Source organism: Mus caroli, unplaced genomic scaffold (assembly GCF_978045245.1).
Source record: "Mus caroli unplaced genomic scaffold, Mus_caroli_1 scaffold_1, whole genome shotgun sequence".
Taxonomy (NCBI): domain Eukaryota; kingdom Metazoa; phylum Chordata; class Mammalia; order Rodentia; family Muridae; genus Mus; species Mus caroli.
In genome coordinates this window covers 104,294,895-104,318,691 of record NW_028227256.1, presented here as the reverse complement: position 1 = coordinate 104,318,691, position 23,797 = coordinate 104,294,895, and the positions used below count along the sequence as shown (strand labels likewise).

At 38.7% G+C, this 23,797-nt stretch overlaps 1 protein-coding gene across 2 annotated transcripts; it reads right to left on the bottom strand.

Annotated features, from left to right (window-relative positions):
• Positions 1 to 3,176: 3,176 nt before the first annotated feature.
• On the bottom strand, positions 3,177 to 23,404 carry Serpinb10 (serpin family B member 10). Of its 2 annotated transcripts, none has more exons than XM_085828329.1 (8): positions 23,119 to 23,404; positions 19,353 to 19,528; positions 15,657 to 15,722; positions 15,070 to 15,207; positions 12,685 to 12,802; positions 10,252 to 10,313; positions 8,940 to 9,095; positions 3,177 to 3,706 (listed from the first exon to the last, which is right to left on the bottom strand). In XM_085828329.1, exons 2-8 carry the CDS (start codon positions 19,518 to 19,520, stop codon positions 3,302 to 3,304), a joined length of 1,113 nt encoding a protein of 370 aa, XP_085684455.1. In that variant the 5' UTR covers positions 19,521 to 19,528; positions 23,119 to 23,404; the 3' UTR covers positions 3,177 to 3,301. The 2 variants fall into 2 exon arrangements, with proteins under 2 accessions (XP_085684455.1, XP_021028677.1); XM_021173018.2 differs by having other exon boundaries at positions 3,178 to 3,706; positions 10,252 to 10,394.
• Between the last annotated feature and the right edge of the window lie 393 nt (positions 23,405 to 23,797).

The window sequence follows — 23,797 nt, the reverse complement described above, 5'->3', positions numbered from 1 at the left end:
ATTAGAATCAATCCCCAACATTTAGCAAATTTCATAAAGTCTTTTGTAATCATTCCTCAAAGGGTGGAAATTAGGAAGGACATCTTTAAAATCCTAAGCTTTTCAAAAACTGCCAGGGGACATAGATTCAATTAGACTTACACTGAAAATTCCCACACCCCAACTGCAGCCTTTATTTATTATCCTTCAGGGTAATCCTGGTCCTTAATCTCCTAGAGAATGGTCTGAGCCTGCATGCGTAACACTACAGCCTGTAGGAATGGTACTTAGAAATGCTCAACTTCCATGTATCTCAAATCTTTGTACTGTTCCTGTGTTGTTACATTTCCATTTTTCCCAACATCCTCACAAGATTGCTCTAGAATGGATACATGACCTCAAAGCTCCCAAAGGCTAATTACTCCATACTGGTTTATGACTGCTGAATTGTAACTCTAGAAAGGTCTCACATAGAGCGATTATTCAGAAAAGAGACAATATGATTACTTATAATAAAACAGTGGGAATTTTTCATGAATACTTAAGATTAATTATCACTGGTTTTACCTTTGCATCTTTTTCAAATTAATCATTATTTTCCATCCAGTAAACACTGATTTTTGCATAAAAAGATGCTAGTTTGTTTCCTGAAAGTACACCAAGCTTGCCAACCTCTGCACAAGTAGTATTTAAGGATGCCATAGAAGATGATACTGTGCCCTGGTTTCTGAACATGCTTCACACATATTCACTTCCCCAGGTGCTTTTGTACAACAGATAGAACTACATATGATTTATGTCATTTTGTAATACTACTCTTAATTTTGAAATGTATATTCTGAGTCACAGTATATAGTCTTTGCAGTGCAACATCTCGAAACAAGATGCTTCATCAATCACCTCTATTCAAACTTTATTGCAATCAATTTAACAGAAATTGGAGATGTAGAAAAATCCAGTTTTTTTCTGGTCCTATTAGGTCATATTCTAATCTTTCAGGACTTGTGTCTGAAGGAAATGCAAAGATACATTCTCTTTTAGCACTGTCTCTTTCCTTAGTAATTAACAGCCTAAAGGACACATGACAATCTCACATACGTTTCTTCAAAATGCTTCAGCAATGAAAAATCCCTTTTCACTAACAAAGGAGCAGTTTTGTTTGGTAATTAAGGAGTGTCATTCATGCATAAAAATTAATATCATTGCTTTTCCCTTTTACACTGTAACTCCCCAAAGATTATTTCCAAATTGTATTGGCACATGAATGTTACTAATGTCACCAGTTTTGGGAAGTTACAATATATTCGTGTCATTGGGGACACCTACTCATTGCTCATTTTTGCTGTTCCCCTGTCAGGAAAGACAGATAAAGGTCTATCACCTTTTTACTCAAGGCTTTTACTATGTTAACCCCCTGTTAAGAATTAAAAACTGGCATTCAACTACAAATACTGCCAGGGTTTTCAGGGATTTTGCCAACAAAATGTTGTAAGCTACACTACAGGAATTCCACAGACCCCTCAGGGCCAATCTTTTGTGAAAAGAGCTAAACTGCAACCTAAACATTATTCAAAAATAAAGGTAAGGCAATTCCTCACAATAACTTACTTTCTATTTATATTTTAAAATGGTAAGATTTGGGTAAGGATGGTCTTACTGATACCCAATCGTTTGGGGGGCCCTCCAAAGCAATTCAAGATCATAGAAAGATATCTGGCCAGTGGAATGGTCAAGATCACTAGAGCTAAGGTTATGTTTGAGTTTTATCCTCAAGGTCCTGAGAAATGGTTGTGGATACATGAAGGACTGATCAGACCTGAGAAAGACAAAGGACTGATCCGACATGAGAATCATCTTTGAGATGGACAAGGAGCCTCCAAAGAGTTTGCAAAGCCTTCACCGGAAGAAAAAGAAAATAACATGGAGTCAGAGTCTTAGAGCCAAGAATAGAGTCTGCATCCCAACAATGACTCAAAGAAACTAGTGATCGAGGACTCAAAGTTGGTGAAATCTCAACAAAACTCTGTGGCTGTAGAATTTGTTTCTTGATATACTGTCCCTGGTGAATGTGCCTGTTACTGCTGAGACATGTTGGGTTCATGTTCCTGGTCTTCCTGCATTTTACTTTGTTAGCTGGGAAGAGAAGAGCTTTACTATTTATGTTAATTATTCTAAATTTTTGGGTGCCCCCAATTCAGAACATACTGTTTTCCAGATAAAGCTGGTCACATGACAATTTGAGTATTGCTGTTCAGGCCTTGAATAAAAAAAAATAGAATGACATAAATACAAATAAATTTATTTAAATTTATATATACGGATAAAAATATAAATTCAAAGTTGGATGAATTATCCTCCTCTAATCCCATGAAAATTCTATAAAAGGGTTTTGGTCTTCATTTTTTGGACTTCTAAATTGTAGTCCCTAGGATTGTCTCTGGGAATTTTGTTATTGATTGTATTGGGAACCATTATTGCCTTGAGATTGACTATTGAGATTGATTTCCTACTCCATATTCGTTTTGAAGAATGACTTTCATGCCTTAAAATTAAAAAACAAACAAATAAACAAACAAACAAAAAATAGGGGACTGCAAGGAGTCATGAAGATGGCCTGGTCCAGCAGCCTTAAGAGGTATGTGTCACAGGTTTCTCAGGGCCACTATATACCTTTCAGTTCCTGAGAACTGAGGCACTCCCTCAGGCATCCCAAACCCACCTCCCCAACATCAGATATCTCTGCATTCCCTAAAAATCAGCAAAGTATATAGAAGTTTGGAAGAACAATTAGTCTTAGACATTAATCTGGTGTACCCATATAGCTTGTAAAAATTATTGTATCCAGGCAACTACAATTGTATTCTTACTGGAAATCACTATTGTATTCAGTTTCTGATAAGGATATAAAAAGTGTGATTGCTTTTGATAAATTTGCTTCCACCTCAGTCTTGCTGAGACACCACCAACATGGCCTGGTTTTCATTGTCATCAACCACATCTGGAGATCCTGGGTCAGTACATAAGCTCTGGTATTTACAAGCATCACTTTTGCAACATAAATAAAATTCACCCTAAAACAAAATGGTGTGCACAATGGTAATAAATAAATAAATATGTAAACAAACAAACAGATAAACATGACAGGATCACAAGAACACATTCTCTGAAGGTTCATTTATTAATATACAAGCATGAAATGTGTATAGGCTATGGGCTGATTTTGTGATGTCTGATTTTCCATTTTCCGTCTCATAATATGGGTTTTTGTGTGTTTGTTTGTTTTATACTATAAGATGTTTTCATTAAATGAGAGATGCAGAGTTTAGGGGGAGCAGAATCTTCCACAAAAAAGAATGCTTTTGGTTTTGTTGTGCCTGATGAAAAATAGAAATGGATGATCTACATTTAATTCAATGGAAGGTGCCTTAATTCGAACACTGATTTCACTTCCAGTGCCAGCTGCAGCTTCTGTACCTTCTTCATTTATTTCCAGAAAAGTCTTATGGAAAACATTGGACAAAAATAGATTTCTCTCTGAAGTCATGTTTGAGAAATCAGCTTTACTCTGGCTGAAAACGTCGGTCATCCCCATACCTCTCAGGGCTGACTTGAGGTCATAACTCTCCTCCATCTTGAACTTGGGGAGGTACAGCTGCACTTCGTATGTGTCCATCATGTCTGCACTGGTCCACTTATCTAGTTTCTCATAAGTGATGGCTCTCTCCAGCTGCAGGATCAGAACCCAGAAAGAGTCAGTAAATCAGAGAGCAAAATAGACCGTTAAAGAAAGTACCATCACTTCCTCTGCCTAGAGCAGCAGCAAAACACATATTTGGAAGTTCCCTGGTTAAGTGTTGAGAACTTTCTACTGTTGAACAACTGAGGTTCTGTTTTGCAGATAATAGCTCCTAGGAAATAGAAGAATTAGATTTTGTTTTGAAAGGGAAATACTCTTACCACAGTATGTAAGGTGTCAACTGTACTAAAATATCCTAATGTAATCAAGCACTTGATTTTTTTTTACACAAAGCATATACTGTAGTTTAAGTTGTAAAGACATGTATGAGTCTTTACTGTCAACTTGATTCTATTAGACGCTACTAAAAGATTAGTTAAGCATATTTCTAATTGTGTCAGTGAGAGAATTTCTTTAGAAAATTTGATCATGAGGACTCTAACATAATAAATATGTTAATCTGCTGATGAATAACTCTGAATAGACTACTGAGAGGTTACAGAACTGTGGAAAGTAGTGCCTGGCTGGAGGAGAGAAGTGAGTCCTTGATGGCTATATCTTTCTCTGATTCCTTCTAGCTACTGTTTCCTGCCCACTATGATATAAGCTACTCTGCCAGCCTTAAATCAAGGCCAAAATCAACATCTCCTCCCATAAGAGATTTCATTTTGGAGAAAATTTCAGTGATACAGGGCACAAACAGCTCATTTTCTTAACATTGGAAACAGTTCATTGAAAACAAAATCTCAGAGAAAATAAAATGCTTATATTTTATATTCAGATATTATAAGTGATGTCAAGAAAGAATGAAAAAGGGGGAAAAAGAAAATCTCCAAATCTTATGAGTACATTTTTATATTGGGCATCAGATACCTAACCTCCCTTTTATAATTGGGAAGTTCCAAGAATAATGTATTAATGTGTGCATAGGTCTACTTGTATATGAATATAGATTTGAAATTTTATTAATTTTTTGCAAAAAATATATACTTTTATTCATTTGAGAGTTTTATAAACCCAGATATACCACTCCTGGGCATATACCCAGAAGATGCTTGTACTGGCTATTTTTGTGTCAACTTGACACAGCTGGAGTTATCACAGAGAAAGGAGCTTCAGTTGAGGAAATGCCTCCATGAGATCCAACTGTAAGGCATTTTCTCAATTAGTGATCAAGGGGGAAAGGCCCCTTGTGGGTGGGACCATCCCTGGGCTGGTAGTCTTGGGTTCTATAAGAGAGTAGGCTGAGCAAGCCAGGGGAGGCAAGCCAGTAAAGAACATCCCTCCATGGCCTCTGTATCAGCTCCTGCTCCCTGACCTGTCTAAGTTCCAGTCCTGACTTCCTTTGGTGATGAACAGCAGCATGGAAGTGTAAGCCGAATAAACCCTTTCCTCCCCAACTTGCTTCTTGGTCATGATGTTTGTGCAGGAATAGAAACCCTGACTAAGACAATGCTCCAATGTGTAATAAAGACACATGCTCCACTATGTTCATAGCAGCCTTATTTATAATAACCAGAAGCTGAAAAGAGTCCAAACATCCTTCAATAGAGGAATGAATACAGAAAATGTGGTATATTTACACAATGGAGTACTACTCAGCTATTAAAAACGATGAATTCATGAAATTCTTAGGCAAATGGATGGAACTAGAAAATATCATCCTGAGTGAGGTAACCCAATCACAAAAGAACACACATGGTATGCACTCACTGATAAGTAGATGTTAGCCCAAAAGCTCCAAATACTCAAAATACAGTTCACAGTCCACATGAAGCTCCAGAAGAAGGAAGACTAAAGTGTGGGTGTTTCGGTCCTTCTTAGAAGGAAAACAAAATACTTACAGGAGCAAATATGGAGATAAAGTGTAGAGCAGAGTTTGAAGAAAAGGCCATTGTGAGACTGTCCCACTTGGGGAATCACCCCATATATAGTTACCAAAACCAGACACTATTGTGGGTGCTAAGAAATGCATGCTGACAGGAGCCTGATATAGCAGTCTCCTAAGCAGCCATACCAGAGCCTTACAAATACAGAGGTGGACACTTGCAGCCAACCATTGGACTGAGTGTAGGATCACCAATGGAGGAGTTAGAGAAAAGACTGAAGTAGTTAAAATGGGTTAGGAAGAACAACAATATCAACCAACCAGATCCCCCAGAGCTTCCAGGAATAAAGCCATCAACCAGAGTACACATGGCTCCAGCTGCATATGTAGCAGATGGTGGCATTATCAGGCATCAATGAGAGGAGAGGTCCTTGGTTCTATGAAGGCTTTTGTTTATTTGAGAATTTTATAAACCCACCTATACTACTCCTGGGCATATACCCAGTGAAAGGGAATCGAGGGTGGGGAGGTAGGAGTGGGTGGGTGAGCATAGCAACACCTTGTTAGAAGCAGGGGGAGGGAGGATGGGATAGGGGGTCTTTGTGAGATAGGGAAACCTGGAAAGGGGACAGCATTTGAAATGTAAATAAAGAAAATATCCAATAAAATAATTAACTAAATAAAAGTAAATAAATAAATAAATAAATAAATAAATAAATAAATTTAACTATTACAGGTTTTAAAAAAGTGAGTACTTTTTTACACATAAAAACACATAAAATAAGAAAATAAATGAAAGAGATTTATTTTGGTCTGAGAACTAGTTCTACCCTAGAAAGCCTGCTTAGCCCACAAGAGCCCAGTAAGGCACCAGAACAGAAGTTAATCCTCCACAAGAGCTTTTTATATATTAATCTGAAGAGGGTCTGCAAGTGACTTCCATAAACATATGTAGTCTTGACCTCTGACACAAACCAGGGTTATTGAACATGAAAGCCTTATATTCAGTTAGTATAGCTTCCAGGTTCCCATGAGGTATTTCTTCTGTAGGTAAACACCTTATTTCCACAAGCAGCTGTCATCCAAGTTACCCTTGTACCTCAACCACATCATCCAGACTGTTTCCAGAGCTTTCTACCACACCGCTGCCAGAACTAGAGTCCTTAATCTAGTTAGTGCTTGGTCCTGTTTAGCAATGAAGTATCAGGTTCCAAAGGTTGTACATTTGTGTCAACTTGACACAGCTTGAGTTATCACAGAGGAAGGAGCTTCAGTTGAGGAAATGCTTCCATGAGATCCAACTGTAAGGCATTTTCTCAATTAGTGATCAAGGGAGGAAGGCCCCTTATGGGTGGGACCATCTCTGGGCTGGTAGTCTTGGTTCTATAAGAGAGCAGACTGAGCAAGCCAGGGGAATCAAGCCAGTAAGTAACATCCCTCCATGGCTTCTGCATCAGCTCCTGCTTCAGGACCTGCTTGAGTTCCAGTCCTGACTTCCTTGGTGATGAGCAGCAATATGGAAGTATAAGCTGAATAAACCCTTTCCTCCCCAACTTGCTTCTTGGTCATGGTGTTTGTGCAGGAATAGAAACCCTAACTAAGTCAAATTGGAACCAGCATAGTAGGGTATTCCTGTGACAACCTGACCATTTTGGGGGGAGAACTGTGGAAGGACTTTGGAACTTTGGGCCAGGAGATCCATTCACTGTTAAGAGCTCTGTCAAATGTTGTGTAGGAGCTTGGAAGATAATGTTGAGAACAGTGCAGAAGATGGAGGCCTGGCTTGTGAAATTTCAGAGGGAAAATTAAAGATTCTTATCAGGGCTGTTGCTATGTTGACTGTGAAGATTCTGTGGTTCTGGTTAGCTGGGGCTTAAGAATAAGCTGTGATTAACAAGATACCAGAACTACTAAAGCAAAAAACTTTGCATTACTGGGACTATTGATGCTGGTTAGCTGGAGCTAAGAAATTAGTGGTGATTAAGAAGAGACCAGCACCATTGAGGTGACATCTGGAAGTGTTTTCTAAGAGCACAGAGGCTGTGTTCCAGAGATAGCCAGAGTTGCACCTTGTGCTGTGGCTGAACTTGATAATGTGTAATAATTACCCAGGTGGTACTGGTTTTGAAGGCATGAAGGGGTCATGCAGAGCAGCTGAGGCTTAGCACTGTGAGAGGCCATGGAAGGCCATTGGTGAAGGTGCAGCCTCAGTTGCAATTGATGGCCCAGGACTGAAGGGGTCATGCAAAGGAGTTGAGGCTTGGCACCATGAAGAGGGCCTATGAGAGGCTATTGGTGAAGCTTAGTTACAGTGGAAGACAGCAGCGTTTTGGAGATGCCAGTACCATGAGATGGCCACTAAGAATAGCAGCAGCAGTGGATTACAGACAGATGGAGCATAGAAGACAATGTGTGTGCTACAAAGGGCATGGTGGGAGAAGTGACTCAAGCCCTTAGAGGAGCCCAGAAGTTCATGAGTTGGATCCCAGACATTGGATGGTTAGAGATTGATTTTTTGCTTTTGATTGTGACTGTGCCCTGATATTTTTCCCTCTTGAAGGAAGAAACTATTTTAGTGTAGCCCATAGTTAAGAGACTTTTAATTGTAAAAAGACTTTGGGTTTTAAAAGAGATGGATATTTTAAAGAGATTGAAAATTTAAGAATATGTAAAGACTGTGAGATTTTTAAAGTTAGATCTTGGGGATGAATAGGAATATATGAGTTGAGGCTTACTAGTGATGTGTTTGTGTGTCAAGTTGACAAGGGGTCAATTGTACTGGCTAGTTTTGTGTCAACTTGACACAGCTGAAGTTATCACAGAGGAAGGAGCTTCAGTTGAGGAAATGCCTCCATGAGATCCAACTATAAGGCATTTTCTCAATTAGTGATCAAGGGGAAAGGCCCCTTGTGGGTGGTGCCATCTCTGGGCTGGTAGTCTTGGTTCTATAAGAGAGCAGACTGAGCAAGCCAGGGGAATCAAGCCAGTAAGTAACATCCCTCCATGGCTTCTGCATCAGCTCCTGCTTCAGTACCTGCTTGAGTTCCAGTCCTGACTTCCTTGGTGATGAACAGCAGTATGTAAGTGTAAGCTGAATATACCCTTTCCTCCCCAACTTGCTTCTTGGTCATGGTGTTTGTGCAGAAATAGAAACCCTGACTAAGACAGTTACCTAACCTTTCTAAAATAAGTAATAATATTAACTTTATAGAGTTTCATAAAGCATGAGAAATGTTAGAAGACAAAGTAGTCAGGACCCAAAATATATCAGGCCCAAAGGATGCCTTCCCATGCAGAAATTTAACATCAGGGAAGAAAAGTCTTCATGTTTTTCTTCTCTAAATCATAGCAGCAAACACAGAACCTATTTTATACCAGACAGACTGATGAATATACCTGTTCCAAGCCATCCATTTCTTCTGGAAGCAGTAGAAGCAGGCTGAGGTCACGGTTCTGATAGTGGAGTTGAAGGCCTATGGTTTGCAGCTCCTCAATGTGGAAGACTTGAAGACTCTGTTTCATTGACATCATTTGCACTGGTTTGCTTGTGGTCTGTAAAAAGGAACAATTAAGTCACAGATTCTTCATCTGGTCACCATTGGTTTCCCTTCACCTTGTACTTTAGCAAAACTAGTGATCTTCCAATAAACACTAAACTTTTCCCAATATAGCTTCTGGAAATTCTACTAACAATATCAGTGGAAGTAAAACAAAAAAGCTCTTGTCTCAAACATCTACTAGGCAATGTGTTTATGCCACAGTAAGTGGATTCTACTAAGCACTTAAAAGAAGCAATGTGTGAAAACCATAAAATACACTAATGACCCCCAGAAACTATGGGCCATTTTACATACAAACATTTGAGAAACCTAGGAAGTATTTTCAGTATCAATTGTAAAAACTGAAGTGCATTAAAAAATTAAAAGCGAGTAATAAATTTGGAAGAAATACTTGTAAAATATTGTCAGTTAAACAACTTCTGTTATGTGTACAACTACCTACAGAGACCAAAAAGGGCATCAGATCCCCTGGAGGTGGAGTTACAGATAGTTTTGGTTTCCCTAAGACACCTCTCTCTCTCTTTTTCTCCCTCTTACCCTCTGTCTATGTCTCCCTACCTCACCCCTACCATAAAGTCACAAATGTTTTGTGATTGACTTTCTGCATTAGTGTTCTATTAGGATAGGTGACCATGGACTAAAGCTCTAAAATCACAAGTTACCACCTTTCCTTCTTTCAAATTGTTTATCTGAGGGATTTTGTCTTGGTGATGGCAAACTGATGCCCCATGGAATCTCTCAGATCTATCTCTAACTCTATATCAGCACAGCCCCCCACCCCCACACATACACTTTGCTAAAATTATATCAATAGAAGCAGTAGAAATCATTATAGTGCAGTAATCTTTGGTTCTGGAAGTTTAATTCAGACCCACCTCCACATCCTTACCTACCTCTAGTTCTCAACTGGGAAATAAATAGAAAACCCACTCTACCCAGCTCCCAGTGTTCAGCAGCATGAACTGATATATTATGCAAATAACCTATATTCAGAGAAAAACAATGAAATAGCTCTGACCCCAGCCTTTCCTTCCCTAATTAGAGCTAGGATACAGGAAGATATTAGAAAAGAAAATAGATTTAATATAGGAGATGTTGTTTTTGCAAGGTCATGTGAAAATTCAAAGTGCTTTTTAACCAACTCATACCTTGTTTACTCTGAAAGGCCTTTCGGTGGTGTTTTTCACTGAGAACTGATGCTCCCAGGTTCCTTTAAAATAAAGGGCATTCACCAGAACCATTTTAGTCTTGGTGTCGACTGAGTCATCTGGGAGGAGATTTGGAATTTTACCTACAATAGCAGGACAGGTCTCAAAATGGCTATTGGAATATGTATGATTAGTTATGTTTAATTTACATTAGATTAATTAGATAGTCAGACTTTTATTTTTTTTCTAGAAACAAAACATTTTCTTTGCAGATATTCCAGAAATAGAACAATTTATAATTAAGTAGTATGAAGCAGTAAATTGTTAATCTGCTCTGAAGGCTAACAGGCTTCAGGCTTCTTGCTACAGCCCACAAAAATGTTCTGGATTCCTGAGTGAAAGACACACACACACATACACACACACACACACACACACACACACACACTGCATTTTGTTTAATATGCCCCAAGTAGCTCAAAGGCTGGGCCACTTTGCTACCCCAGACTGAATCCAGGAAGTCTACTTCCATGACTTACTTGGCTGGATGCTTTCTCTCCTGCTCCCTCTGTTTCCTATCATGGCTATTCTATAAACACCTTTCTCTCCTGCTCCCTTGCCCAGGAAATCTAATGTCCTGCCTCTGTCTCTCTGAACAGCCTTTTTTTTTTTTTCAGCCATAGGCAACATTTTTTTTTCATCAATCAAGGGCAACTGTGGGTAGAGACCCTGAGCATCTTACAGGCCTACATGCTGGTTCTCATGTAATTTTGGGAGCCAAATTAACACAAATAGCTTTAGAGCCAATCCACAACAGCACACTTTTTCTCAATAGCTGTGGAGAATTGCTGGATAAGAACACCCTAACTTCTGTGGCACTAGTCGTTTCACAGCCACAGTAAACAGATGCACCGCAGTATCTGTAGGCTTTGAGGGTTACTGTCACTAACCTTTCCCCAAAATGTGAATCCATGAATCAGAGCAAGAATATGGGATGTGCTGATTGCATAGTAGGGAGACACAAAGTTATTATTTGCAGATAATATGGGTAACAAGGATAATAAAATGTAAACTTTGTATAAATGTTGAATCACACTGCTTCTTGTTCCATATACTTTTCTCCTAGCAATAGGTAACAGGGAAGGGACAGTTGCATCTACATGATATGCCACATTTATACAATTCTGGATGACAAATATTGATTTAGTTAGCTAGCTTGTTTGTTTGCGTGTTTGACAATAACCCTTTTACTCAGCCCAAGGCCAGTGTGCAGAACTCAACACAGCCTAAGCAGGCCCTAGATTCATTATCTCTCTGACTCAGTCTCCAGTGGGAAGAGTTTACGAGCCCAGCTTACTACATTATTATTAAATCATAGAAACTGGTGTCTGCCAAGGAACCAAAACAGACAGTTAGCTTCAATAAAATCCTCTTAACAAGCTACATTCAACATCATCAATTCTAATTAAAACAGCCCAGCCCCTCCCCCAAAAGCCTCCAAATCCCCACCCCAGCCCCCACAACCGAAATCAAGACAGGATCTGAAGCTACACTTAGCTGTAATTTCTTTGTAGTTTCTTTTACTCTGAACAGTGAGTCTATTCTTCATTCATTGTTTTTGTTGACTTGGATACTTTTGAAAAAATGTTCTTTGTTGTGCAGAATGTCCTCAAATTCTCAATTTGAATTTATCTTATTGTTCCTCAAAATAATATTAAGAATGTCCAGTTTTGTAAGGAAACCTCTGAATGTCTAATTTTTCATGCCTCCAAAATGTTTACATTCTAACTCCCAGGATATTATGTGCCTTTATTTGGAAAGAGAATTTCTGCAAATTTGATGAAGTTAAGATCCTGTCATACTGAGCTAGAGTAAACCCCAGGCTAATGACTCCTGCCCTCATAGGAAGAAGGAAATTTAGACACAGACATTGAGAAGGCTAGGTTTGACTCCATGACAGATTTCAGATTGCCAATTAAGAAGACTAGAACTAAGAACTGGGCTAGTCAAGGCAAGTCAATTACTATTAGAAACAGCCTCAGATTCCAGCCTTCATGCCCCTGTAAAGGTTCTGGAACTCCTAAAGATGGAGTAAGACAAAGCCCATCTACCCTGGAATTCCAATGTGCTTTAAACTGAGCCTGCAAGCTCACCTGGCTGTCTACCTTGGTAATGGGAGACCCCACCATGAAGAATAAAACACTCTTTGTGTTTACATACACATGGAAGTTTGAATTCTGCCTTTCAGACAGGACATTCTGGGAAGGCTACCAATCTAAAACTTAGAGGTATAAATAGAAATAAAGGTTCTGAATATTTAGTTTGTGTCCCACAGTTCTACTAAGAAAATACATAAGCATGCATGGCACAATTTCATATGAATAAGTTGAAGCTTAGAGCAAGCTGTTGGCTCTGCCCTGGGCAACAGCTTACCCCCAGTCTGGCTTCCAACCCAGGAGTTGATCTCCTTCCTGATCTGTCCAGAAGATTCAACAAAGTTAACAGACTGTGGGTCTGCACCAAAGTACGTTTTCATGTCCTCCAAATATTTCTGAAAGATACAGGTAAAATCCCAAACTGAGAAATTCATTTTGAATACATTATTTTAAACAAATATCAATAAGGAGAACAACTGCAAGCTAGCACCCAACCCATACCGTCTCTATTTCTTCATTCCTGGTATGGGTCTAAATGAAAATGTAGTCCCCTTCAAAACCAACTAGCCATACAGACCTACAGGTTCAGAAGGATAATCTGCCTACCCATGGTTCTGTGGCTTTGGTAACTGCTTCTTGATTCCTTTTTTATATACACACACATACAAATATATATATATATATTTGCATTATTTACTCCTTTCTTTTCCTTGTTCCAAACCTTCCCATATATTTCTTCTTGATCTCTTTAAAACTCATGACCTATATTTTTAAATGTTTTTTATGTACATCTAGGTATATGTATATACATATATATTCTTAAATATATAAACACATCCTGCTCAGACTATATAAGGTGACTTGCATGTATGTTTTGTTTTTTGTTTTCTTCAGGTGTGGAACTTAATGTAGAATAAAAAGAGATTATAAATCACAAAGGATACTCAGAGCTGGGCGTGGCTTTCTGTAGGAGGCCTGAGAGCACAGTGAGAACTCTGGGTCTGCAAGTTGACTGAGGTGGTTCACAACCCCCCAGGGATTTAGAGCAGCCTGAAGCAAATTACATTCTGCTTGGCAATTGAGCCAAAAGTGAGGTCAAAAGCCTGGCCTCTGCCTTTGGAACTTTGGTGTTGTACCGCATGGTTCTCATCACAGCTGGCAGTAACTGAGGTTGCAGCTGTTGCTGCACCTGCCTGGGAATATGATTTCTTTCCCAAGGAGGTACAGTGTTAGTCCTTTAGTTTGCCTACTTCTTGGAGGTCTGTAAGAAGAGTCAAGAGTTAATCCTAGTACCAAAAAAGGCTGTGAGGTCTACATTGGAATTTATAATCCAGCAAAACAAAAACAAAAACATATGAGGCATTATGCCGCTGACCCCAATATGAGACATTACTCCCTCCCTTTGTTTTGAGCCAAGTGCTACTGAGCTCAAGTTTCTTGGATATGAGTCAAGTAGGAGTCCAAAAGCCTGACAGTAATGGATGGTTTTGCAGATTCAGGATTAACACAGCCCAAGGCTTTGAATTCCCAAGAACTCACTGATGTGGGCAGCCATAAGATGCTTGAAACTACAGGATACCTACCTACTTCTCATCCTTCCTATCTAACTCCCTTGCTCTTTAACCTTTCCATGCTTGAGTTCACTACTCTTTTTGATTTTTTTTTTCAAAGGATGTGATGCACAAACTTAAAATAGAAAAATGACTGTCTGTTCTCTGAGGAGCTCTTGAGTCTTAATAAGAGGGGGCACCGATGTTTCTATTAGTCGAATGTCAACCATTATCATTTTCTTTTTCCTTTTTTTTTCAATTTTGTTATTAGATATTTTCTTCATTTACATTTCAAATGCTATCCCGAAAGTTCCCCTTACCCTCCCCCCGCCCTGCTTCCCTACCCACCCACTTCCACCTCTTGGCCCTGGCGTTCCCCTGTACTGGGGCATATAAAGTTTGCAAGACCAAGGGGCCTCACTTCCCAATGATGGCCAACGACTAGGCCATCGTCTGCTACATATGCAGGTAGAGACATGAGCTTTGGAGGTACTGGTTATTTCATATTGTTGTTCCACCTATATGGTTGCAGACCCCTTCAGCACCTTGGGTACTTTCTCTAGCTCCACCATTGGGGGCCCTGTGTTCCATCCAATAGATGACTCTGAGCATCCACTTCTGTATTTGCCAGGCACTGCCATAACCTCACCAGAGACAGCTATATCAGGGTCCTTTTGACAAAATCTCTACAATCCTGGCAGTGATGGAAGACAGGAGAACATCCCTCTATTCTCATCTCAATTCTCATCTCAAAGCCTGTTTTGTTCTCAGGAACAGCTTCTAGCCACAGTCCTGGGATAGACACCATCTTTGGCTCCTTCAGACCTACCCTACTATTATATGACTATATGCTTTCTCACACTGTGTTTTCTTGTGAAACATAGTAGCTCCAGGTACCCATATCTGTGAGGTCATGAGCCAGTCCAGTGTCAGACCCATTACAGTTTTCTTCAGAACTTGGTATTCACAGGCTACTGTAAAGTGGTTGCTTACCAGGAAATACTGGTCATGTTGAGATTTTTCTGGGGGACCCTAGAGGAATGTGTATCTTCTTGCTGGTCCATGTCTGCCTCTTTTTTCCCCAATAATCAACAAAAGACATTTGCACTCACATTATGAAATGGATATGTTTTCTCCCCATATATCCTGTTAGCTGTTTTAAGTATGTAAGAATTTCCAGGCTTGAGGATTTCAGCAGCAAGGGTCTGGAAATCAGATTGTGTTTCTTCAAACTTGCCAGAGTTAAATTCCTTTAAAAGAGCAGGGATTAGAAAAAAAATGTTGAACAAAAAACAAATAATATATACAAAAAGCAACCTGGAGTTAAATGAAATCATTTGATGTATAGCAAACAACAAGTGAAAATGATTTATTTAAAATAGATAAAAGTATTTTCTTCTATGTGATTAATATAAGATTTTAATGAAGGAGCCTTTCATTTACAGCTTATAAGAACAGACAAGAAGAACTTAGAAAGTAAAAGAAAACCTTGAAAGGATGAAGATGGAGATAAGGCAAGCAGTAAACACAACTCTGACAAAGCAGAGGCACTCGGGATTCTGAAATGTATTCTGCTATATTTCACGTTTCGTTTCCAATAAAAATTCTAAGAAGTGGATTGCTTGAACTGGCCACAAAATACATCTGTTAAAAATAACCCCATTCACAACTGACAAATGGATACAAAATATGTAAATACCATTTTCCTTTTCTTTTCACTATCAGGACAAGATTTGAAGTCTTCAACACTGCTAAATTGAAGTACCTGTAATTTCAATAAAAAAAAGCAAGTGAATATACTTTACAGAGAAGTACACACATGAAATGACATATTTGTAAATATGAATCAGTAATTGTTACAACCACAGAACACATAAATAGTAAACCAGGATGCTCTGACTGAGCTCATATAATGCCAGCAGAGTGACTTAAAAGCTCTTTAAAGGAAGCTTTTTGAAAAATCTACTTTAAGTGGCTCACAGCTTTATTATGGCAATGTTAAAAATATCCTGAGGAAAAATTCTCTGGTTTTCCATCTGTTGCTCCATGATATTTTGAAAAGAAAGGTAAGTGTCACAATAGAAAGCCCACTAAGAAAATCCACAACTAAATGCAGAGAAAAAAGAATGTGTTCTACACATGGGACGATACTCATGTGTAAAGGAAGTAGATCCTGAGGTTTGTGCTGACAAGGTTAGAACTAGGAAGGCCACAAATGGAAACTTAAAAAGTTTAGTCCATAGAAATTTAGAAGTAGTATGTTGTGTGATATATAATATCTCATCTCTAATTCATATAATTAGGTACTGATCCTAATTTCTATGATCTTTATTAGTTCCCAAGTAGTTAGAATAACATTAGGGTACACAGTGGAACAATGCTTTTGCACCACGCATTATCTTTCTCTTGGCCTCTTTTTACCTGCTTCCTTTTTTTTTAATTTTTAATATTTTTATTACATATTTTCCTCAATTACATTTCCAATGCTATCCCAAAAGTCCCCCATAGCGCCCCCCACTTCCCTACCCACCCATTCCCATTCTTTTGGCCCTGGCATTCCCCTATATTGGGGCATATAAAGTTTGCAAGTCCAATGGGCCTCTCTTTCCATTGATGGCCGACTAGGCCATCTTTCCATACATATGCCGCTAGAGACAAGAGCTCCGGGGTTCTGGTTAGTACATCATGTTGTTCCAACAATAGGGTTGCAGATCCCTTTAGCTCCTTGGGTACTTTCTCTAGCTTCTCCATTGGGAGCCCTGTGATACATCCAATAGCTGACTGTGAACATCCACTCCTGTGTTTGCTAGGCCCCGGCATCATCTCACAAGAGACAGCTATATTTGGGTCCTTTCAGCAAAATCTTGCTAGTGTATGCAATGGTGTCAGCGTTTAGAAGCTGCTTATGGGATGGATCCCTGGATACGGCAGTCTCTAAATGGTCCATCCTTTCATCACAGCTCCAAACTTTGTCTCTGTAACTTCTTCCCTGGGTGTTTTGTTCCCAATTCTATGAAGGGGCACAGTGTCCACACTTTGGTCTTCATTCTTCTTGAGTTTCATGCGTTTAGCAAATTGTATCTTATATCTTGGGTATCCTAAGTTTTGGGCTAATATCCACTTATCAGTGAATACATATTGTGTGAGTTCTTTTGTGATTGTGTTACTTCACTCAATATGATGCCCTCCAGGTCCATCCATTTGGCCTGCTTCCTTTTAAAACCTAGGCCACAGATACTTGTTTCTCTTCCTCAAGATGGATCACAGAAACTGAAAATATAACCTTCCCCATCCGTCTATCTTTAGTAGTGCCATCAAGATATCCTATGAACTTTATTGTTTGATAGTAGTTCTTAGAAAAGAACCTCTTGCTCCATAACTACAGAAAGAATACTGCAGAAATGGATGAAGAAAATTTGGAATAGCCAGGATTTCTGGGTTTTCTAAGTGTCAGTTTGTTAGCAGCAGATTACACTCTTGCCTGGTTATCTTGCAATATGACCATCATCTTTCAAAAACACAATGAAGTCTCCCTAAAATGTCAGATGATAGGGTACAGAAAGTAGATGAACATCCAGAGAGTCCCAAAGGCTACTGCTCTAGGAAAGGTCATGTCATCTGCATCCTTTGTAGTATTCTTTATGATGAGCCAATAAATAAGCATCTCCCAGAATTTTGTGAGCCACACGGGAACATTAATTATGATTAATGAAAGTGTTGTGGGAACTTTGCTTTATAGCTGTTTGGTCAGAAGCACAGGTAAAAATAGTCAAGAGCTATGACTGTGCCTGAAATAGAGAAGAAACCTTGGGGACCTCCACAGCCTCCAGCTGTGGGATCTAATGGTATTTGTGTGTACAAAGTATCAGAGTTTAGTGAATATGCACACACCCTATGTAGAAAACTTCTAGACATTTAGTTATCTTCATGTTTGTGTCAGCATTTCACTTGGAAGCTAGCAGGAAGGATGTGGTTCTTCTGTTTCCCCTAAAGTATGCCACGGTGTAACATTCTGGACCCAGACTGCAAGAGCAGTAAGTACATCCTACCACAAGATGTATTGACTCATAATAACAGAGTAAAGGCTACCTCCTCTAGGGTAATTAGGTGCATAGCAAGTTCATTAGACTCACTGCAACTGAAGTCAGTAACAGTTACAACAGGGACAAGCATTACCCAGACATACATTTCATGTTAAATGGACTCAAAATGGAATACACTAAGAACACATCTATGGGTAAGCCTTATATACCTATTAACAATCATTATGTAGTTGTATGCATTCACATAGGTGATTATACATGTACATACATATGGCTGTTTTGCTCTCTCTCTCTCTCTTTGTGTGTGTGTGTGTGTGTGTGTGTTGTACAATACACTTTGGGGAAGCTTATAACAATTTTACACAATAGCATTTTCTTTTGGGGGGTTTTGTTTGTTTGTTTGTTTGTTTGTTTTTGTTTTGTTTTGTTTTGTTTTTATCAACACAGGGTTTCTCTGGATACCCCTGGCTGTCCTGGAACTCACTTGGTAGAACAGGCTGGCCTCGAACTCAGAAATCCATCTGTCTCTGCCTCCCAAGTACTGGGATTAAAGGTGTGTGCCACTACCGCCCTGCACAATAGCATTTTCAAGTTTTAATACAATCTCTTAACTCTTTATATTCAAACAGGCAACTGTGGTTTATATAAAGATATGACCAAACAAAGCATGGAAAAAGAATTCTGTTGGTTTTTTTGTTCAAGATACGGTGTCACCTTGTATTTCTGGGTTGGAATATAATTCACTGTGTTCTGCAGGCTGGTCTAGAACTCATGGCTATCTTTCTGCTGGGATATCTCGAAGGATGGGATTATAGGCGTGCACCACTACACACAGCGAGACTTCTTGAATTTTCTCTATCAGAAGGAAGCTGAATAGTTCTACTACTTAAAGTTCAAATATTAGTTTTAAAAACAGGTTATCATCAAAATAAAACTGGTTGGTGCTAAACTAAAATGTCTGACCTCATCATTTAGCATTTTTTTTTTCTGGAGGAGACAGATTCTTCTCTCTCTCTTTTGAAAGAAATTTTCAAAGAACAGCTTTCTTGCTGAGTCAGGATGTCACCATGTAGTTCTAACTTGCTATTTAGATCTGGAACTTGATATTTAGACCAGGTTTGCCTTTAACTTACAGAGATCTGCCCCAATAATTTCAAATGGATTTCTCTGGTCTTCCTTTTATGGTACAGTATTTTCTAAGTGTTTTGAGAGATATTGTTGTAAAATGTGGGCTACTAGATTTTCAGGAACCAACTAAAATTAAACAAACAAACTAAAAATAAAACTAAAAAAACCCACAAAAATACCATTTAACTCTTACACATTGGGGGATAATGGGATTTTTCACTCACCTGGGCCATCTGGTCTGCAGTAGTCCCTTTGGTACCCAAATATACCATAGCCAAAGCAGTTGAGATGCCCCAGGGGGAAAAGAAGATGTTTCTACCCTCAGCAGACTCAGCTAGCTTTTTGCTAAACTCCAGAGCAAACTGGTTGATGGATACTGCTAATGAGGCCATTGGGCAACCTATAAAGATGATAAGACAGAGAACATATAAATGTTAAAGCTTTCCCATTTATTTTTGTAAATATATCTGTTCAGAGATTCAGCTATATGTGCAACTATTCATAAGAACTGAGTTTATTTTAACAAAAGTCTAATCCACCCACCACTACCATTTTATGTATTCTAAAATAAAAAAAAAAACAAAAACCAAAAAACAAAACAAAACAAAAAAGACTGTAAGAGGCTTTCCTCAAAGTTTCATGCTATGCACCGCAGAAAAGAGCTAGATTCTGAGCAGTTGACAGATAAGTGCAATTCCATTTTCTGGACATTTATTACCCTTATGCCTCTGCATAGCATTTCCAAGCTCCTTGGAAATATTTTTTTCATATATTCCCTTATATACCTATATTGTCTTATATTCCCAACAGCGTATAGTTCAGCACTTTGCCCCAAATAGTTCTTTATAAGCACTTTTTCATTACCTACATATAATCTATACTGTTTGGGATACACTATGTATTATTTACTTTAACTTAATATTATGCACAATTAAGTTGAAAATTCTTTTAAGAAACTGAGTAATTTCTATTTTGCTATATTATATTCATCTTCTAAATTTCACCTTTAATTGCTCTGGATTTTGAATTTAAAATAATTTTTTAAAAATATTTTAATACATATTTTCCTCAATTACATTTCCAATGCTATCCCAAAAGTCCCCCATACCCTCCCCCCCACTCCCCTACCCACCCATTCCCACTTTTTGGCCCTGGCATTCCCCTGTACTGGGGCATATAAAGTTTGCATGTCCAATGGGCCTCTCTTTGCAGTGATGGCCAACTAGGCCATCTTTTTGATACATATGCAGCTAGAGTCAAGAGCTCCGGGATACTGGTTAGTTCATAATGTTGTTGCACCTACAGGGTTGCAGATCTCTTTAGCTCCTTGGATACTTTCTCTAGCTCCTCCATTGGGGGCCCTGTGATCCATCCAATAGCTGACTGTGAGCATCCACTTATGTGTTTGCTAGGCCCTGGCCTAGTCTCACAAGAGACAGCAGTTTGTTTTTCTATAATCAAATAATTTTCAAATTTATTAAATGACTAATACTGAATTGATGAATGACTGAGCCTTCTAACACCTTCTGTAGGTACTCATGTAGTAATGAGTTGAGTCTTGTCCCAACATCCCATTTCTTACTAAGAAACCTACGTCAAAGGCTACAGGAAAGTCAAAAGTTTTCTCTGTGGTCAAAACTGGAATCAAGGCCAGGTATGCACAGTAGTGTTGATTTACTGATTTTCTGTTGAAATCCTTTCCACTCATTAAGGTATACTTAATCACACAGCTTTCCAGACTCAGTGTCACACCCAAGGTGTGGTTTGTACCCATGGTGAAGTCTCCTGCAGAGCCTAGGTGAATTTTCTTTGAAGAAATAAAACCCTTTCCTGTTGTATGGTTACTCTACACTTTCATAAAGCCTTGGAAATTTGCTAGTACTCCCGCTCCATGGGATACCATCGTATAAGGAACTCTACTTCCTTCAAGACCATATTTATTCAGCTCACACTTTGACTAAACAATTTATATTTGTAAAACCTGTGAGGTGTAGTCACAGAAAAAAATGTTTGGCTCTGTGACAAACCTGCAAGGTCAGAGAGCAAGCAACATCTTAGGGCCTGGGCATTTTATATCTCAACATGTAGATTATGCTAAAAATGGAACTTATTTATGCACACTAAGTTCCTGAAAATATAATTTTTCTCTAACAAAAGAAATATCCTCTTGAAAATAGTTAATATCTACTTATCTTCAGTGTTATTAACATCAGCAGTAATGTATAAAGTATAGCCTAGAATACAAGCAAGAAGCCTCTCTGGCAATGCCCATTTTAAAAGACAACTATAAGGAACTATTAAACTACCACCTAGCCCAATAGTCAGAAATAATTCCTGAAAGGTACAGAACTCTAAGATGATATTTTATTGGAAATAATTTAGATAAAAATATTGAGTAATCAGGAGCTTACTGTATCATAGTCTCTTTCCCTCTGTATCTGTGTTTACGTTTGTGTCTGTCTGTCTTTCTCCCCCCCCCATGTGTATGTGTGTGTGTGTGTGTGTGTGTGTGGTGTGTGTGTGTGTGTGTGTGTGTGTGTGTATGTTATTCATATATATGTGTGCATGTATTGTGGGTATGCATACGTGTTGAGACATGGGACATTCTTCAATTGTTTCTCATGAGATGCCCGCCAATCTTTTTTGAGACAAGGCATGCCACTGGTCTGAGATTATGGAGTAAGGTAGGCTGGCAGACTAGCAGGTCTCAAGGATCTGCCTGTCTCTACCTCCCTAGCACTGAGATCAGAATTGGGAAGTACCATGCCTACCTTTTTACATGAGTTCTGGGGACCAACCTCAGGTCTTTATGCTTATAATGCAAGTACTTTATTGATTTAACTATCTGCACATCCCCCTACTGTATCATTTACAAAATGAATTGCTATTTTGAAAATTTTAGAAGTGCAAACTGAATATATAGAATATAGTATACATAATATTAGCTATACACACTGAAAAGAGTGTGAAGAAAGTAAAAAAAATGATCTTAAAATCTACCATTATAAATAAGCACACCTCTAGCATAACAGCCTGGACAGAACCTTAGAATCACCGTAGTCCAACACGCCAATTTAATCTCCTAAAAGCTCAGGACCAGAGAAATTAGATGAGCTAATTTCTAAGGATGCATAGCTAATGAACAGTGAGAAGTGTAACCCTGTTCCCTTTACTATGAATACAAATTTCATGGTCAGTGTAGCTAATGGTCTGTAGAAATTTGATGGTAAGAGCAAGATTGAGTAATATAGGACCAACAAAAGAAGTATAAAAGATGGATGAGGAAGAAGTAGAGGATGTGACAAGAGGGGAACACCGTTGTTCTTTGTCCTATGAAAAGTACCTAAGATCCCTTGCTAGTCCTCTCTGATAACAGTTCTGAATCTTACATTATGGAGCTTCTGGAAATAGAATATGACAATGTCATTGTCTCCTAGCATTCCTTTTCTTGCCAGAATCCTTTTCTGAGGCAGTTGTTATGTCTGAGGGGTTCTGAAGAGTAAGGTGTGCTCAGAGACTCTGTGTCCCACAGCAGAGAAAGGAGCTAAAGGCATATGGCATGCTGACAGGCAGGAGAACCAGTTATAGAGAGGGCATAGCCAAATGATTAGTTCCACCTATAAAATTCACACTGTCAAGCTGCCCTGTATGAAGGGTTACAAGGAGTGGGATTCAATTATTTTAAGAATGCTTTATTGCCCTTTGTTAAATTGGCAGATACAACTCAGTAACTGGCAAATCAAGACATGACTGAAGGACAGAAATCCACCCAGGCTTTTCACAACTCAAAGTAGAACAGTCAAAGCTTCCTTGGTATTAATGATATCTTCCTCTTAGTCAATCAAACTTTAAACCAGTTTAATGTGAAATATCTGACTTGTTCCGAAAAATGCTAAAAGAACAGAACCTCACCTGTTATCCCAAGTTTCAAGTAGAGGTCTTGGTAATTTGTTAGGTATTAAATAACAAAAATATAAACATTTACAGTACCTTATTTTCCTCTCCTGGAGCAAACTTGACAAATTGTGCTTTTAGGAAAAGACTGTGGCTGAAAAGTTAGGTAACTTTTAACTGAAGAAACTGAAAAGAAACAAAAAAGGAGCCCCTCCTTCTTCTGAGCCCCACCCTTGATTCACTTTCACAAGCCAGAACACTCTTCCTTTTCCAGGCTTATCTTGGCCAAAACTTCAAATAACTCAGAGAGGTAGACAGCTGAGTTCTTGCCTGAATTATTAATTACTAGCATTTTCCATGCAGGACTGCATGCAGAGACCTGAATTCTGACAAATCGTAACTCATACATTCCAAGTTAAATCCCTTCTGTAGGTTGCCAAGTAACAGCAATTATTATGGTTTCCACTGGTATGTTTCTAAGAGAAAAAAAAAAAAAAAGAAAGAACAGTTTCAAATGGAATAATAACGGGCCATAAAATGGAAAACATTATCAATGCATGATTTGTTGCTGATCTGTTAAGGTATCAATTAAAGTGTTCTGTGAGAAACACATAGGCTTAGTTCTGCTCTCTCTTACAACACTAGAACAGAGCCTAGGGTGTGACTTGGATCCGGGTCAGTTCCTCTATCAACAGGAACAAGACTTCCGTTACTGTTCTGGCTACCTTTGTTATGTGGAACATTGCTCACCATTTTATGCTCTTCTTGGTTTCCC

Bases quoted from the DNA above. Each gene is read 5' to 3' on its own strand.
- Serpinb10 (XM_021173018.2), bottom strand. From the start codon at position 19,520: ATGGCCTCATTAGCAGTATCCATCAACCAGTTTGCTCTGGAGTTTAGC. The intron at 10,395-12,684 runs GTAAGCTGTTGC...CTGCTATTGTAG, and splicing joins GGTTGGAAGCCAGACTGGGG to GTAAAATTCCAAATCTCCTC. The intron at 9,096-10,251 runs GTATGAGTTGGT...TCCTTTTTACAG, and splicing joins GGCCTTTCAGAGTAAACAAG to ACCACAAGCAAACCAGTGCA.